Source organism: Argiope bruennichi, chromosome 2, assembly GCF_947563725.1.
Source record: "Argiope bruennichi chromosome 2, qqArgBrue1.1, whole genome shotgun sequence".
Taxonomy (NCBI): domain Eukaryota; kingdom Metazoa; phylum Arthropoda; class Arachnida; order Araneae; family Araneidae; genus Argiope; species Argiope bruennichi.
This window is the reverse complement of record NC_079152.1, coordinates 5,949,776-5,968,274: the sequence shown is the minus strand read 5'-3', so window position 1 is coordinate 5,968,274 and position 18,499 is coordinate 5,949,776. Positions and strand designations below refer to the sequence as shown.

The following is an 18,499-nucleotide window of genomic DNA, read 5'->3' as shown; positions in this document are numbered from 1 at the left end:
TTAATTATTTCATCCAATTAAATTAAAATTGAATGAAAGCTGAAGTCTCACTCACACCTAAAAACTTTTTCAAAATAAGCTTCTTTATTCTGGCAGTGTTTTAATGAAAAGTTGCATTCTGTTAATAATGCTCGGGCACATGCGATCAAGTTCTTTGAGTAACTTAAAGAGAGAGTTTTTGTTAGTGAGTTAAGTTAAAAGTGAAATCATGCGCTGACAATCCATCCATTCATTCAGACATAGTGTCATTTCAACCACAGATATCAAAACCTATATTATCATGTCGGTGGGCCATCCAACATATTGCTGCAAAGAATGGAACCAAAGAATTTCTAAAAATGACATATCATGTACTTACAGAGAACTTGCCGCATTGGACGATCAGCCAGTTTGCCGGAATGAATGCTCGCTAAAATATTCAATATTTCGTGTAGTTTGCTCTCTAATATTTTTAAGCCTCAAATTTTTACTCATTTATGTAATAGTAAAAGTTAATAACTTATTATAGAAATATTGCGCCGTTTTATTCATTTTACTATGTATCTCTCTAATTTTCTGTCTTTCCCATAAAATTTTAGCTTTAGCGATAAGCGGAAACGATTCAACTTCAATTTAAGATTTAAAAAATTTGCGGTATCAATGCGCGTATTTTTAAAAATTTGATTAAAAAAACAGAGTTATTTTCAGTATCAATATCTAATGAGTCTTATAGAATACTTTTTTATAATTCATGCAATATTTCAGGGAATTATTCAATAAAAATTTCTCTGATAGATAATAAAATTCAATTTTTGCTTTTATTTATATAAGAATTTAAATGACAGAAGTAATATTTTATTTCACTTGAGTCAATTCATCTGCTTCTAAGAAACGCATGAATTATGAAATTTATGCAGTCCTTTGTTCCTAAATAATAATATTCAGTGATAGATTCTTTACATTACAACTAATAAATAAATAAAACGTATTCTCCGATCAAATCTTATTGAGATATGAAGTTCTGAAACTCACTACTTTAGAACTATAAATAATTTCTTAATTTTAGGTTAATCAACTTAGGGAAAATTCCAATGGCTGGTTGGTGTATCTTTTTTGAGACAATCAATAGAGAAGTCTAAAATCAGCATTTTTTTATAAGATAGTAGGTTCAGATTTTCATACTGAAATATTGGATTATTGGAAAATACGCTTAAAAATATTTTTAAAAAAAATAGAAACAAGTTATTTATTTAAAATTCGGCCTTATTGAAAATACGACTTTTGAAATTTTAAAAACATATGAATTTTTTTTGTACTGTAATATTTTTAGAAGTTATCACAGGGAAACGGCAAAATTTTGCTTGATTTTCCTTCAAAGTACAAACGTACCACTTTTGATAGCTTTGATAGATTTTTCATCCAAATATTTTTAAGTATCAAGTTTCGAGAGATATGCTGTTCATGTTATTTCAGAAGCCTTCTATTCATTTTACTCTTCATTTCCTCTCAGTTTCTCGAAAAATTGTAAAAAAATGGATGTTCTAGCCTTTTAAATATGCAATCTCGCTTCTAACCTAAAGCGCTGTAAAAAAAATTGGTATTTTTCTTCGTGTTTATAGCTAATTTTAAATATAAATTTAAATCTTTTATACAATACTCTTCTCAGGATTAAATAAATATATCGCTTGCCTTCCCGAAATGCACTTCGCCAATAATAATTTGAGTTAAAGACAGAAGTTTATTTTCATTATCTTATGCGTTTCATTATTCTTATAATAACATGAATGGGGATTCGGATTGTAAAACAAAAAGAAAAAATATCTGCAGCTTTAATAGTGATTTCAAAGAAAAGTGAGACTTTGTGTATGCATGGATCAATGTAAAAAATATTTTATATTGATATTTTTTATTATCATTATCTATATCAGAACTTAATTTTTACAACTCTATTATTATCCCTACCAACAGATGCCAAAGCATTTTCAAGCAACTCCAGACATCATTGAAAGTTTTGTAATTCAAAATATATGTCCACTTGCAATACGGAAGAGAAATAAAAGATTATTTTTATTCCTTTTGATTAACGAAATTTATTTCCCTTGATTAACGATTCTGCTTGATTAACGAAATTTAAGCAGGCTTTTACTGTTAAAAAAACAGTGTAATTAAAAATGAATGAACATACTTCATTTTTATTCCATTTACACATTTCTCAAGCTATCTAGAGTGAGAAGATAAAAACTATTTTAATAAATAAATTCCTTATGATCATTCGAATTTGCTATTGATTCTTTTTTGTCTGAATTAAACTATGTTCTAAACAGATAGAGACTGTAAAACGTGTCTAAACGGAGCAATCTTAAAATCTTTGATCCATTACATCCTCGCCCTTTTTTTTAAAGCAACCACATTCAATTTAATTCAATTGGTTTTGAAATATGAAGCGTTTCGCGAAACAATCGCAGCGCAATATTTATTCTTCAGGAAATGTATTTAACCAGTGGAGTGATCTTTCCCAATCTTTCACGTATAATCTCTTAGAACGCTTTGCATATCACCGGCGTATAAAAATGACAAAATATTAACCCTTTGCGTGAATTTAGCATTTTCATTCAATCTATCCTGCCATCCTTGACGAGGTTTTGGCGATAAAATTCTGGTATGCTATTTAAAAGTATCCGAAATTCGAAATTGTGATTTAGACCCGGGTTTTTTTTTTTTTTTGTCATTTGATTGAAACAAAATTCTGAGACAGAAATAAACTCGTCATCACAAAATTTATACCAAATTTCATATGCTAAGTTTTTCAGTCACCTCGTTTGCATGCATCTGGAAGTAATAGCTAGATGCTAAATCTGTGTACCGAATTTTATCCGTCTAGTTCTCTTCGTTTTGTAGTTATCCTGTTGACTTATATTCTATAGCCGGACAGACATACTACCTATGAATACGTTTTGCCGAACATTTGATAGAAAGCAGCCGATCAAACAGAGACACAAATGTGTTTTTCGAACTCGATGACATTTCAAACGTCGAGATTCGCCCAAATCGCGAATTCGAATTTCTAGAGGATTCCAGTGCTTTTTCTGCCCTTCGTATGGGCAGAGTATGGGCAGAATTCAAGTATGAATACTTCTGGGAGTATTATGAATGCTATGACATGTGAAGATTAAAAATAAGAACTGATTGAAATCTGAAGCGTTGAAGCTTTCGTTTCAAGTCAGAAAATAAAATTCGAATTTTTAGCTGAAAAGCACATTTTTAACTTAATCGTATATTTGAGTGCAACAAAACTGTTGTTCTTCCCAAGCATCACTCGACTGAAGTGTGAAGGGAATTAGGACGTTAGCGTCCATTTTCGTTGTTAAAATTTAAGTTTGAAATAAAAGTCATTTTTTTGCGCAAGTAAAATTTAAATCTGATGAAAAATATAGGACATGTAGAACGAATGGCTTATTTTAATTTTAAAAGAATAGAAAAATATCCGTTTTTTAAAACCAAATTGATTTTGCGTTGCGATTCGATCATTTCTTTTATAATCACAAATCGGTATGCCCGATTAATCTGAGAGTAAAATCACTCCAAAATGTGTATAATATATGAATATAGATTGCAATGAACTTATTTTGATTAAAATATGCTAGTAATAAAACTGTCAAAGAAATAATGAATGTCGTGAAGCTTGAGAATCTAAAAAATATATTTTGCACGATAAGGGTCCTCTCAATATGAATACTATTTGCACAGAAAAAATAAACAGGCTCATCAGATGCATCATGTTTACAAATACTGTTGTAAAAATTTCACACGATTGTAATGAATAGAATGCTTTCTATAGGTATCGAAATTTGAAGAAAAAAGGTTTCGAAAAATAGGCAAAACATTGTCTTCTTAAGATTTCCTATTGGACTTATTGTTAAAGAGTCATTTATAAATTTTTCGCTTTTCAATCCTATACAAATGATGCATTACTGTAATCTGTGAAATGTCCCTTATTTTCAAATCATAATATAATCTTTATAAATATTTTTATCTTTCTTATATGGTATTGTTCCTTATCCATTTTTTCGAAGGTACAAATATTCCCCGTTCGCTTGATTGTCGCAGTTTTTATGTTTGTCACTTCATAATCCTTGCTTCATTGCTTGGCAGCTGGAAAAAAAAATATGTTGTGTCTGACATTCATTGTTCTGAAAATTATTTGTGCTCGAAAAGAGGCGCACCGAGCGTCCACTAACAGGTGGTTCACGCGCCGGCACCGTGCGCACAATTCTTAAACGGGCGATTTGTTTGCATCCAGAGCAGTCGAAGCGAGTCCTTGACTCGGTTTCAGACGCAATTTTTAACCACTTGTCGGAGGGAGGAGCGATGGAGATGCATAATGATGGCAAAAGGCGTTCTCTCTTGGCTTTCCGTATGCAGTCCCGGTTGCAGTTTATTGAGGTCAAACGCATAAATTATTTTTTAACAAAGAGGCTTTAATCAAAACTTTATCTGTGTGGTCGTTGAGAAATTGAGCTAGAGAGAAACCTTTTCCGTCAAAGAGGGATAATATGTAAATGCTATCGAATGGCCTGCAATTCTGCCGACTACTTGTTTCTTATTTTAAAAATCTGCGTCATTCGCACAAGCTTCCCTTGGCTTGGGCTGTTTTTGAAACAGATCCAATTTCGATAAACTGCCTCTAATTTATATTAAGAGTTTTTCTCCTTTTTTTCAGGGTCATTACTGATTTTAAAAAGTTATTGCTTCGAGCATATCACTTTGCATTTGCACATTTTTGTCGATAAGAATGACGAAGTGGCCTTCTGCCGGAGATTACTCTATTCGCCACGTGAAGATGAAAAAGGAATTGTTTTTCCTTACATTTATTTCTTGATCTCCTTTCTTACGATTCATTGATTCACCAAAATTTTTTGTTTGCGACAACTTCAATGAAATATTTTTATGTAATGGTCGTGATAGTTTCTCCAACAAAGTGCGGAAGAATCTAATCTAAAGTCTAATTCGATACATATGGGATCACACATCTTTCAGATTAGAGAGAGTGTCCGGACTATAAGAACGGATTCTGTCGGATAAGAAAGAGTGTCCGAACTGTAGGAGAGGATTCTGTCAGATAATGGGGAATTTCCGGGCTATGGAAAGTCATACAGATATCACTAAATTGTACAAAGATGATTTTTCTACGTACGGAAAACAATAACAGCATGTTAAAGAGAAAAATTGGGAACACGTTAAACAGATAAATTGCGTACTGAAAGTCATAAGGTTCCGAGTCTTAACAGGAAAGCATGGTTTATCACAAATAAAGGGTTCAGACAAGTGCGTGGGATGAGTGGGAGTGACGGAGTAAGGAATGATGAATTAAAGAGAGCCTATATTATTTTAAAATTTAAATTTTTTTAAACGTGCAATTCGCACTTACACTGTTTTATTCATAAGAGGTAAAGTATCATCCTTAATTTTTTTTTGTCATCTCATCTAAAATATGGGCTTTAATACAGAAAGGAAGTACAATTTTTATTTCTAAAATGAAATCATTTGTAGAATGTATTAAAAACATGCTATAAAGCGAAAATGGTCTAATATAGGAAGATGAATCTTGTCTTTATGAGCAGCAATGGAAGAAAAATTCAGGAGCTCAAGCGAGAGAAAGGCTTGAGTTTCAGGGCAACAATGTTGTTTTTAATACACATCAAATATTCTTTTAAAAAACGATTAAAAATGGAAAAAATGAATACGACAAAGTAGTTACATTCAGAAGATAATTTTTTGAATTTTAAGATGTAATAATAATTCTTGTCTTGTGTACTGGGATAAAAAATGTAAAAATAACATTTCATTTTTAATTAACATCTTAGTTAAAATTCAAAAAAATCACCTTAAAGAGTTCATTTTCAGCCTTCAAAGTATATTTATAATAAATTTGGTAGCTCTAGGTTTAATGGTTTATACTGTAAAGGGACAAAACACACAAAATCCCATTCTCCTTTATGATTATTAAATGACGCAAGTCTCTGTTTTTCAATGTTTATTATCATTTGAGCAGACACTCCCTTTTTAAAAATACTCTAATATTAAATGAACGTGACAAACCGAGTTGGATCTGCTTGTTTCGTTCATCTGTTACAAGCATGTCATTATTTGCATTTCGTTATTACTGCTATTATAAATAATGGTACGCTTGCAGTACTTTTTGTTTTCTTCTTTTTTGATATCCAATGCTTTTTCAGTGGATGAATGGTTTAGATGATTGCTATGACTTTTTAAAAAAAATTTAGTATAAATATTTAGCCGTGTTTTATGCAATATAGTAATTTTTCTCCATTTCAGAATGAACGCTTATGTTGCCATTCATTTGTTACTCAATGTGCACTTCCATTTGCATAAATGAGCACTTCATCATTAACTAATGTTCATTTATTAAAATTTAACTCTGCACAATATTCTAAAAGGGAAAAAAATCTGTATTTTTTTGAGGGGGGGGATTTTTTGTGGGCCCCCTATAGTTAGAAAATTTGGGTCTACATTTTAGATGAAGTATCCAAATAGTTTTCAAGATTTGTGAAGCTCTGTAAATGCTATCCCTCTCAAAATTCGTCGATTGAGAAAGCGTGGTTCATTTTGTTTTCATTTTGAAGCATTTTTCAATTTTTGAAATATTGTGGAATAAGCCAATTTCTTTGAATGAAGGATTATTCATTTGGGTATCACAAATTACATTTTTTCATTTTGTATTATCATTCACATTATTACCGTTATTTAAAAGCTTCCCATCCAACTATGTTATTGTAGATGGTAAAAAACTTAAGCAAACTTTGATTATTATTATTTTCCGCGTGCCTCAGGGTGGGTCGTGCACGATTTATTGGTTTTTGATTTTTATTATTTTATCAATTCAGCTAGAGCCTCTTGAAATGTGCAGTGTCGAGTGTCATTTAAAAGTTTAATGTTTGAGGAAGTGAAGCGTTTTGCAATCAGTTCCTCATAAAAACAACACATTTTATTGACAGTCAGCGGACTTATTTCCAAAATAAATGAAACTCAGTGCAGTACAAAGTCGCGCAACCAAATTTAAACTAGCTAAATGGCGTCCACATAAAATCGAGAAGAAATAGTTATTTTTAACTTTCATTTGGATTAATATTATTTATTTCTTCTATTATTAAATGCATAGTATTCATAACTTTTATAAAAATAATAAATTTAATAATTAGGTTAATAATAATAATAACGTTTTTATTAAATTTGGATAATCTATCGATATTTTAAGGAATGCCATGGATCCTTTGAAGTGTCCCAATGAACCAGCGGAAGTGTTCTCCCGAAACTTTCTCACGCGCTCTTTAATAATCCGCCTTGCGTTGACCACAAGGCGGAGTCCCATGCTTGCATGATTTTGGCGTACAGTAGTTACGAAATATGAGTCTTCGACGCGAATTCAGTATTTTCACTCAATCGGTTCCTTGGGACATTTTTTGACGATTCATCCATGGCATGCGATTAATAGTATTCAAAAATGTGTTTTAGGCAAGACAAAGTGTTTCAGATGCGTTTTTTCCAACCAACTGAAACCAAAATCTGATACAGAACTGCAATTGTCATCACAAATCGGATATAATGAAGCATTTGCGTTTTTGAGCTGTTATGTTTACATGCTTCTAAAAGTACAGATAGACGGATGGTTAACGCCTTATTGGATTTGACTTAAAAGTGGATATATGTTTAGATCCTATTTGATACAACTGTGCACCGAATTTTAGCCATCAAGCTCTCTTCGTTTTGTAGTTATCGTGTTCACTTATACTCAAGCAGTCAGACAGACAGACTTCAGCAGAATGGATGGACTCAAAATGTGATAGAAATCTGCAAATTTGATGTCAAAACCGTCAATCAAATTTCATCCGTCTAGCTCAAAATGTTTTTGAGTTTTTATCACAGACAGACAGACATTTCCCGCAAATATGTTTTTCGTACTCAGGGATGTGGAGATTCGAAAAGTATCAAGTTTGAATCTTTTGATACTTTCTGTACACTTCGCAGACGATAGAACAAAAATGGCAGATTCAATCCTATTGAGTTAAAATAGTGCTTCTCAGCATTTTAAATATTAAAATTTTAAAATATATTTAAAAAGTTGAGCATTATTAATTTTAATTTCATGTCTTTATTAACTTTAAATGCATTTTTCTAAAGACATTTATGTTTATTCATTACGTTTATTATATATATATATATATACATTTGCTATTCCCTAAAAAAATTTTTTGGATTCATGAAAAAGCCTTGAAATTTTTTATTGATACTTTCAAATGCGTTATGAATATAGAATAATTGTCTTTGGTTCGCCAGGAGCATTGGATCAATTACGTCTCTTATGCCTAAACTGATGCTCATAATTGTATTAACGATTAGTTTTAAACAGGAAATTATGATGGACAGTAAGGTCGAGATACATTAATAGCCTTACCCCTATTCCGTCTAAAGGAGTCCAGTCCACTGATATATAATGGCATTTCAAAACCCAATATTTTGTTTTCACCAACTTTTCAGTGCACGTGGTCTTTCGCAGCATTGTAACTTCGCTTTCCAATTCCATGTGCATATTTAATTAAAAGAATCATTCTTCCTTAGTTTTCAGCAATGATAAACAATCATACGATTGAATAAAACAAGGAAAACGTATTTTGTTGTAACGATGAAACACACCGTTGAAAATTATACAAAAAAAAAAAAAACTTTTTAACTTATCGAATTTAGCAAGAAGCAAGTAAGCAATTGAACTAGTGATATTAAAAAGATAATTGTGTTATTAAAGTGATAGAATCTTTTTAAATAGTGCATTTTAAAAGGTTATTAGTATTACTAGTTTATTAATATTACTGTTATTATTAAAAAGATAATTTTATAATTAAAAAGATAATTAGATTTTTTCATCAGTGTAATTTAAAAGAGGATTTTTCAAATGACCTAAAAATCATTTTGATGCAGTAACATTTTTGGAAGTGAATGCAGAAAAAGTCCAAAATCACACTTCATTTTTAATTAATAAAAAACAATTTAAACGGCGTTTTGAGGTACAAACAGGTAAGGTAGAGTATGTGAGAAAGATGGAAAAAGCAAAAAACGATTTTTTATCCATCTAAAAATGTCGTTCCAAATATTGAATTTCTTTTGTATTGTTTCAACTATATTTAAACTTTTGTATAAATTCAGAATATTAATTAATTTTTCTAATTCAATAAAATAATTTAATTAAAACTTGATGCAATAAATTTTTGTAACACTTTAATTAATGTATTAAAAATAAAAATTGGTTATTTTCAATTTTTTTACTTATAATTGACAATTCATTTTTATGAAAATTATGGAATTTTGAAATAAATTTTTTTCCCTCATTTACTATTAAACTGCACTACTACAAACATTAAATGAAATAGATCGATTTATTTAAAATTAAAATTTTTAAAAAATGGATCGTTATCGAGAAGGCACAAGTTTATATAATTTCCAGATTCTCACACATGAGAAAACCAGAGGAAGCTTGATTACAAAATATTATTTTTTTAAGCAACGTAAATTAAATGCACGAATATAATATATTTAATTGAAAACACTTTTTAAAGAAGCTCTTTGATTACTGTACTCAGAAACAGAAAAATTTCCGTATTTGAATCATTCTTCATTTCCTTATCTCTAATTTATAATTCATTATTCTAAATGTTATGGAGTTTAAATAAATTACTTCCCTAATATACCACCAAGTGGCGCTACGAATATTACGATATCGAAATTGAATTTAATTAATGTTGAACCAATAATTTGTATTTTGAGAATATTACGATGGTATATTTTCATGAAGAATTTATTCCTACATCAAATTTAGCAAATCTGGAAATATATGCAAAATCGACTGTAGAATTTTGTTTTTATAGTATAAAACAAATCATATTAAATAAAAGAGTGTAAAAATAATATTTCTTTTTATGAAGGTATGCAAGAAACGCAACCACATTTAGAATATATTTTAACTTTTCATGAATACAGGAAGTTCTTGCTTAAAATATTACATCCTAATTTCTTTATAATATTGCATGATTTTCGATTTAAAAAATAACGCTTTACTTTTTACTACTCTAAAAAAAGAAAGCAAAGACTGAAACTATTCTTTTCGTTCGTATATACTGTATTGTCTTTGATTTATTTCATTATTTATGATTATAAATATTATGGTTACCATTTAGGAAATCCATATTTATTTAAAGTAATGTTTCAAACTGATAATTAATATTCTTCATATGTTTATTTTCTTGTTGGTCATGAATAATTGTATAATATTTCGCACCGTTGGCACACCAGGAAAAGGAGTGCTGAATGGATTATAAAATTTCATTTTTACAAAGATGAAATAAGTAATGTTGAATAAAACCTATAAAGACACGACGACGTAAGAAATATGAAACACGTTCTAACAAAGAAAGTGGTGAACAAAAGATCTTAACTAAGAACTAGGTCTGCGCCAATCATTTTACTGTACTCGCAGATAAAAAGTGAGACGATGGAAATATCCTAAAAATAAAAGTAGCTAAGATGAAAATTCCAATAGTATAGGTTCAGATTCCCCACGCTGCGCTTGTCAAATAATTGTAGTGACGACAAATGTTAAGAAGTGGAAGTGTGCTAAAAAGTAAGTTAGATGAGGTCCAGTTGTGCTAAAAATAGGGCAGACGAGAAGGACGTGCGCCAAGAAGGAAAGTGGTTATAGTTCAAAATCAAATAATTAAGTTCCAGATTTGTCCATGCAGCGACTATCTTATGTTTGTAGTTACAAGTAAAAGGTGAATGCAGATGGATGTGAGCTCCAAAAAAAAAGTAGTTAAAGTACAGAGTTAAATCAAGCAGAAGAGTACTGATAAGAAAAGTGGTCTAGAAGAATTAAACGAGATCCTTTTGGTAACATAAAACTTTATTAGACGGTCACAGTTACATCAGCACCCATCATTTGTTAAACTTATCACCGACTTTGTAAAAGCTTGACTTGGCTTTCACTGAAGCTGAATCCCACTGCAGAATTTTTTTTATAAAAAAAAATGTCTATTGCCTGAAGTGCTGCGCGTTGTTGAAGCCACAACACCACTCCAAACAAGTCACCGACCACCCTTGAAGACAGTTGCTGGAAAAGAAATGTTGTAAATAATTGTTATTCTTTTTTTTAAAGTTTTTATTTATATTGTAAAATACATTTTTAAAAAATTTTCAGATATGTTAGAATACTAAAAAGTAGACACGTGTTAAATTGCTTTCTTCAACTTTTCTACTATAATTGCTACGCGTGGTTTGAAAAGAGATCCCTAACGTTGTTGGGGATTTAGATTTTATGGCACCAGGTCAAGATATGGTTATGCTGTGCCAATCATATTGTGCACAGTTTCCGTAAATGACGTGAAGAAAAAGAAACGGCGTTCTTCTAACAAGAAAACGATTAACAAAAGTGTTTTAGAAACATTCTTTTAAACTTGAAAGTGGAATTATTTTCTACTTTTAAATATTTAATTATAATTATTTATTCTGCTATCTTGCTTTTTTTCTCAAATTTATTCGAAGATGTTGTTATTCATATGGAATAATAGTGTATTGTAGGAAAATGCAAAATTTATCATAATTTCAGAGATCTAGTACATCTCGAAGCAAATTAAAAAAAAAACCTATTGCAAAATTCCATCTTCACAAATTTTAAGATATTTAGAAAATTAAAATAATCCCTTTCAACAGCTATAAAAATTCTTCACTCTTTGAGATGCTGTAATTGATCTTAAAAGAAAATAATTCAAAGGAATATGACTTAACTTTATAGCATTAAACTCATTCTAAATTAATTAACAAATTAATATAATTTTTCAATTCTGGAGAGTAAGACAGTTGTAATGTCTAAACGCCTGTGAAATAGTCAAAGTCCCCTAAGACAATGTTCCGTAGCTTTTCGGCAGATCTCCCATTGATGCAACTTGTTTGAATTAAGTAAAGAAACTTGAAGTCGTAAGGTTGAAACTGATACGAAAAGTATGTTTTAATGATTCAAGAGTCAAAACTGACTATTCTGGGCAAAGACGGAAATGTTACAAATTTTTAGTTGAGGACTCACTTTCAGTCCAAGGACTTATTTCTTGATGCTCTTTCCTTCGTAATTCCTAATGAGAGGGAAAGAATAACCACCGATTCCACCAGTGTATCCGTAACCACCGACCAAGGTGGTTCGAGGAATAACAGCAGCAGGAGCGGATACTGCAACCGGCTCAGGGGCGGCGTAGCTCACTGCAGGAGCGGCGACTGCGACGGCAGCTGGTCTGGACACAATTGCTGGAGCAGGGGCAGCATATCGGATGGCAGGGGCGGCTACTGCAACTGGAGCTGGGGCAGCGTATCTGATGGCAGGTCTAGGGATGGCGACGGGGGCTGGTGCAGCATATCGGATGGCGGGGGCAGCTACCACAGGTGCAGGGGCTGCCACTCGGATGGGTGCTGGAGCTGTGTACCTAAATTCAAATTAATCACTTTATTATTTGTAATCCGGCAGAGCTGAAGCGATTTTAGTCAGGAATCAGGAAACATTGTCAGTTTTATTGTTATTTTCAAATAATATAGAAAAAATAATGAAAAAAAACAACAACTTCAGAGCGAATATGCTTATATTTCAACATGAAATGAATATTTGTTGCATGGTATGTAGGTCCGCAGTTTCATATGACGGTCGTAAATGATTTTTGGATTATTTGGGCTCATCTCTGCAAATAAAATAAATTTAAGAAAACGATGCAGAAATCATATTTTACATTGATACACAGTTATTTGCGAGAAAGCATACGAGACTTTTGAAATGGAGAAATAATGTAGAATTTATAACTGCCATGATTATCTTATAATTTGTCCAACCTGTTTAAAGCAACACGCTGCTATTACTTCATCTGGTATGTTGTTATCAAACAAAATGGAAAAGTGACATTGCTTAAATCTTGACATTTAAAGAAACGTTTTTTTTTTTTTTTAAATATGTTGACAATATCTTATTTCTTTACAGAATTTCTGAAGAAAAGTTGGATTGCTAAAATTCGGTCTTTCAAAACTTACCTTCATTCTAATCAGTACACACTACGTAGATTGTTATGTAATTAAAGTTATGTAAATTATGTCGAAATCGGTCACTACAGTATAGGAATGGTGGAACTAATTACACTATAGATGTATTTATATTGCTATATTGAAGGCTCCTTAATATCGCAGATATGAAACTGAAAAAGTGACAGTATTTTTAATATTTGTTAAAAATTTTAATAATGGCTTTGAAAGCTGTCAATAAATTAAATATATTGTCTTTTTTGGATAGTATAGTTCAGATAATTTTTTGAATAGAACTGCACAAAAAGTATATAAATAAAGTCAAAAATGACTATTTTTAACCTCCTTTTCCCGTACGATAGTAGATTGTCGAGAATAACGGATGCTAATTGAATGCTAGTGGAATTCAGTTCAAAAATTATTGCTATTGAAAGCTAATGCAGATCTTCTGAACACATCATTAAACAAAAACTTTAGATAACCTGATTTGTGGGGCCACTGCAATAGGAGCTGGAGCAGGGGCAACGGCAACTCTTGCTGGGAGTGCAGCTGTGCCTTTGTATGTTGGAGCTGAAGCAGCATATCTAATAGCTGGAGCTGCAACAGCTACCGGAGCTGGAGCAGCGTATCTGATTTCTGGGGCTGCGACAGCTACTGGAGCTGGTCGAGCAATTGCTACTGGTGCAGGAGCAGCGTACTGGATTCGTGGGGCAGCAACTGCTACTGGTGCAGGAGCAGCGTACTGGATTCGGGGAGCAGCAACGGCTACTGGCGCAGGTGCAGCGTATTGGATTCTTGGAGCAGCAACTGCGACTGGTGCAGGAGCGGCGTACTGGATTCGTGGGGCAGCAACTGCTACTGGTGCAGGAGCAGCGTACTGGATTCGGGGAGCAGCAACGGCTACTGGCGCAGGTGCAGTGTACTGGATCCTTGGAGCAGCAACTGCGACTGGTGCAGGAGCAGCGTACTGGATCCTTGGAGCAGCAACTGCGACTGGGGCTGGAGCAGCGTACTGGATCCTTGGAGCAGCGTACTGGATCCTTGGAGCAGCATACTGGATCCTTGGAGCAGCAACTGCGACTGGGGCTGGAGCAGCGTACTGGATTCTTGGAGCAGCAACGGCTACTGGCGCAGGTGCAGCATATTGGATTCGTGGAGCCGCATATTGAATTCTAGGAGCAGCAGCATATTGTATGGCTGGAGAGGCGTAAGAGTATCCGCCGTAAGGACTGTATCCGCCGTACGATCTGCTGATAATGCCTGGAGCACCAGCATATCTTCCATATAGACCATTGTATCCTCCATATCCCCCATAAAGACCACCATAACCTCCGTATCCTCCATAGAGGCTATTGTATCCTCCATAGAGGTTATTGTATCCGCCATAGAGCCCACCGAGGGAAGGTCCATAGATACGTGCCCCGAGCGAGCCGTAGTTTAGACCGCCGCCAATGTATCCACGGCCCAAAGCAGTTGCCAGAAGACTGGCGAAGAGAAGAAGTTTCTATTGGGAAAAAGACACAACGTTAATACGGCAATAGATTTCGTATTTATATTGCTATCACAAAAATCATCAGACAACTATGAAATGCATCGCATCATACACTACTGTCAATGAAACAGAAACGCATGAACAGTCATGCAGATGTTATTAATAGTCACAATTATGCAAAATCAGGGGAATCTCATCTAGGTTCTGATGGTCATGTCAAGGTATATGTTAGGCTCATTTGGCACTGCTCCCTTGCTGTTACTGACAGACGGAGTATCGTCCAAGGATTGCAAGAATATTGTTGCCGATCGAGTTAATCCTGCGATGCTGCAAATTTTACCCTGAATGTGACGGGTCTTTCAGGGATGATTTAGTTACAGTTCATTCCACAGAAAGGGTTCAAAAATGGTTCTTTGAGAATGGCTCCGAATCAAGAATACTATCCTAATCCTCGTAAAGTCCAGAACTCTGTAGAAAATCTTTGGCATATATTAGAAGAATACATCCAAGAGCAGGCTTTGTCAAATTAAGAGGATCGGTGGATAATTACATTAAACTATTGATTTTTTTTCAAAAATATAATTTTTTATTTATATTCTTAATGTTTGGACAATCTTCTTTATAAAACCGTTTGAACTTTGTTTATAAGTCCGTTTATTGGGAATGCATTTATATACGAGTTAATACAATTTTACATCATCAAGAGCTATTTTTACACATTCTTTTTTTGTAGAATTTTCTTACGAAAAACCGCATAAACTAAAACTCTAATGCACACTTTTTTTATTCAAATTTGATATTTAGTTCCTGAACTAAATAATAAGTAATCTTTTCATTAGAAATGTTCTATAGATATTCTAATGATTCACAATGTGAAAAAATTGAAAGTTTCATATTATTTATCAGTCGAACCCCGATATTTAAAAAGTCATAGAGACAATTTTTTTTAGTTCAAGAACTAGATAATGTATTTTTTAAACTGTATGCAAAATTTTAAGCTAATCATTTGATAAATATCAAAAATACAAAAATTTTGCCTCATAACTCTTTTTAGCTAAAAGTATGCCCTTTTTTCAATTTTAAAACACTTTTTTAATTTAACTGCATTTTGATTTCATGCCCTTTTTTCCCATTTCATTTATTTTTCATTTTTTTTAATGCAGAAATTCCAAAAAATAACTATTTTAAAAGTTTTTCAAACAAATTCCTCCCAAACGTAGCCACATGTCTTGTTTCAGTAACATCAAACATTCTTTGGGCTTAAAAGCATTCTCACCTCTCGGATAATTCATAACAAATCAAATATTAGTCGGAATTCGTGCGGTTCAATAAAACACAGAACTGCAGTGAAATGCATTAGTGAAGACCCAACTTTGGAAAACTTATTTAACCCTAGAATGAGGAATCGGGCATTTTGGAGTGATCTGATATTTATTACTTAACAGCGAGGAATACCATTTCGCTGTTAAATGTTAAAAATTTAATTAAATTTTAAGACAAAAGCTATGGAAACGTGCATTATCTAGAGGTGTAATTTATAATTGATCCTATATTTATTCGAATCATTTCAAAAGAATCTTCTAATGAAGCTTCTCTAGGAATCTTCTCCTATTAGTCTAAGAAGTCCTTTACATCTAAGGCATCATCTGTACGAATCTTCTACCAATTATTTAATGTTTTGTAGCAACCCGAAGGCGTTTTTAGAATAACCTCTAATTTTCACCCCTGATTAGATGACGATTATTTAAAGGTTTTTCCTAGTTACAGTTTAACTTTTTATTTTTCCCAATTTCTGTATAATTAAAATATCGTCAAAGCGTGTGAGATATCACATGTGAACTTCTTGTACTCTTTCACAAAATTTACTTTTTTTTCTTAAAATTTTTTTAAAAATTTGTGAAATATTTTAAATAATCATTAAAACTATTTGGTTTAAAAAAAGAGACATTTTTTAAAACTAAAATTCTATTCTACATTTATAATTTTCGAATTTTAAATTAAATATAACAACACTTATTAAAATAAGGTCATTAAATAACTTATGCGTTTATTGTTTTGAAAATGCCTAAAAGTTTTAGTATAAATAAGCAGACATTGTGGGTTACTTTTTTATTTTACTGATTGGAAATGATTCAATTTCAATTTTTTTATATTCAATTTTCTTTTTATATTATAGATTTGTTAGATATAAAAATAAAATGAATGTTCTATGAATTATTAGCTTTAAACATTGATTTGTTCGGCATACAGAAAGAATTAAATCCAGCACGGTAGAGTCATGTTAAAGGCAAAGTAAAAGAAAAGCGATTCTATGGAACAGTTCCAATGGAAAAAAATGCTCATCAATCGTTAAACATCTGAAAAAGTATTTCAAGTCAGGATGTTTTAATATTCTACAAATAAATAAATAATAAAAACAACTATTCTCTCCTTAAAAAGTAGTTCTGATTTTTAAGACTGTATAAATCAAATGTTCGATAAATTATTAACTTTGAAAATACGATTCAGTCAGAAGTTATTTGTTCTGCGCAGTGAGTAATTCCACGCACAGCTGTTTTCGATTGCAAAAAAAGTGGGAAATTTCAGAATTTTTATATAATCTGATTTCATTTAGAAGATACATGTTAAAAGTAACTTCCTTACACCCTGATTTCTCATTCTCATTAGAGCATTATCGGATACTGAAATTTTCGTTACAATGTTGGCCTTTTAGTTATTATAATTTGGTCAAGCATTAAAGACTTGCATCTGCAAATTATCCAGACTGACATTTTGCAGTGGAATAAACCATTTTTTGAGACAATTTAGCCATTTTAAATCGAAATAAGACCTGTTGAATGAATAAATTCTGAGTGGAGTCATTCCTCGCAGGTGCGCAGCATTCTTTCACACAAAAAGAAAAATACTTTACCTAAAGTGCATTTTAAGAATTTTGTAGTGCCCTCAAATTATATGAGACATTATTTAAAAGGTATTTTCCGTAAGGGATCCATATCGTTAAAAACACCCAAATCGATCATCATTAATCTGATTTAAAGAAGAAAGTAGAAAGCTACTTTAAAAGCTGCAAAAATATTTTTTGAAAAGTACATACTGATTAGAAAACTAATTTACAGTTTAGAATTCCCTTAACAAATTTTATTGAACATAAACTTCAGAATCGGAAATATTATTCCACATTCATGTTTAAAAATGGAAAAGTTCTACGAGAATAACAGAGTTTATAGAAAACTTTTCGACGGAAATCTTATTTCGATTTGTTTGATGAATCTAATGTTCAATAAATTATTCATTTTAAAAACATAATTTATTGAATGGAAAGCAATCATAAGTTTTGAAAGGAGACACATTTTATAGAACAATTCTTACAGGAAATGGAATGAACCATTCAGTATTTTAACAAAAGAAGTATCGAAACACTGATTTCTTTAAAGCTCTTCGAGAACGGCAAAATATTGGAGAAATTTTCTTTTCTATAGGATTTGTTAAATAAGAAATAAAAAGGCTTAGAGAAAGAAATGAGCCATTTTGCAAGATGTTAAAGTTCTTACCATTGCTTTCATGGCTGCTGTTGGAGGTTGCTGGTAGCTTTGGATGACCAGAACGTCCCGGCCCCTGCATTATATACCTGGTCTTGGGTCCTTGGGGGCGAAGTGGCCCTTGACCGGACACGAATCTCTCTCGTTTACCTTTCTTTTGTTTACTTGATGTTCCAGAAAACGCACTTTTCTTACTAATTTGTGAATGTAACTGTATGCTCCAGATACAATATCTCGAAGCGTGTGAACTGAATATTGGAGCGACGTAATCGGGCGACATTCCTCTTCTTGTCCTTCCGACATCTCACAGGTGTTCTTCTCAACCTTCTTCAATTGTCAGGACATGTAAATCATAAACAATCTCACTTTTTAA

At 32.2% G+C, this 18,499-nt stretch overlaps 1 protein-coding gene across 1 annotated transcript in view; it reads right to left on the bottom strand.

The window, feature by feature from the left end:
* The window catches only part of LOC129958598 (calphotin-like), a 42,269-nt gene extending 23,977 nt beyond the window's left edge, over nt 1–18,292 (bottom strand). Inside the window, exons 1-3 of the mRNA XM_056071187.1 lie at nt 18,139–18,292; nt 13,578–14,599; nt 12,143–12,515 (exon numbers count right to left, since the gene is read on the bottom strand). Of these exons, the coding sequence (XP_055927162.1) occupies nt 12,143–12,515; nt 13,578–14,599; nt 18,139–18,150 (1,407 nt within the window). The 5' untranslated portion in view covers nt 18,151–18,292. The remainder of the gene's footprint in view (nt 1–12,142; nt 12,516–13,577; nt 14,600–18,138) is intronic.
* Between the last annotated feature and the right edge of the window lie 207 nt (nt 18,293–18,499).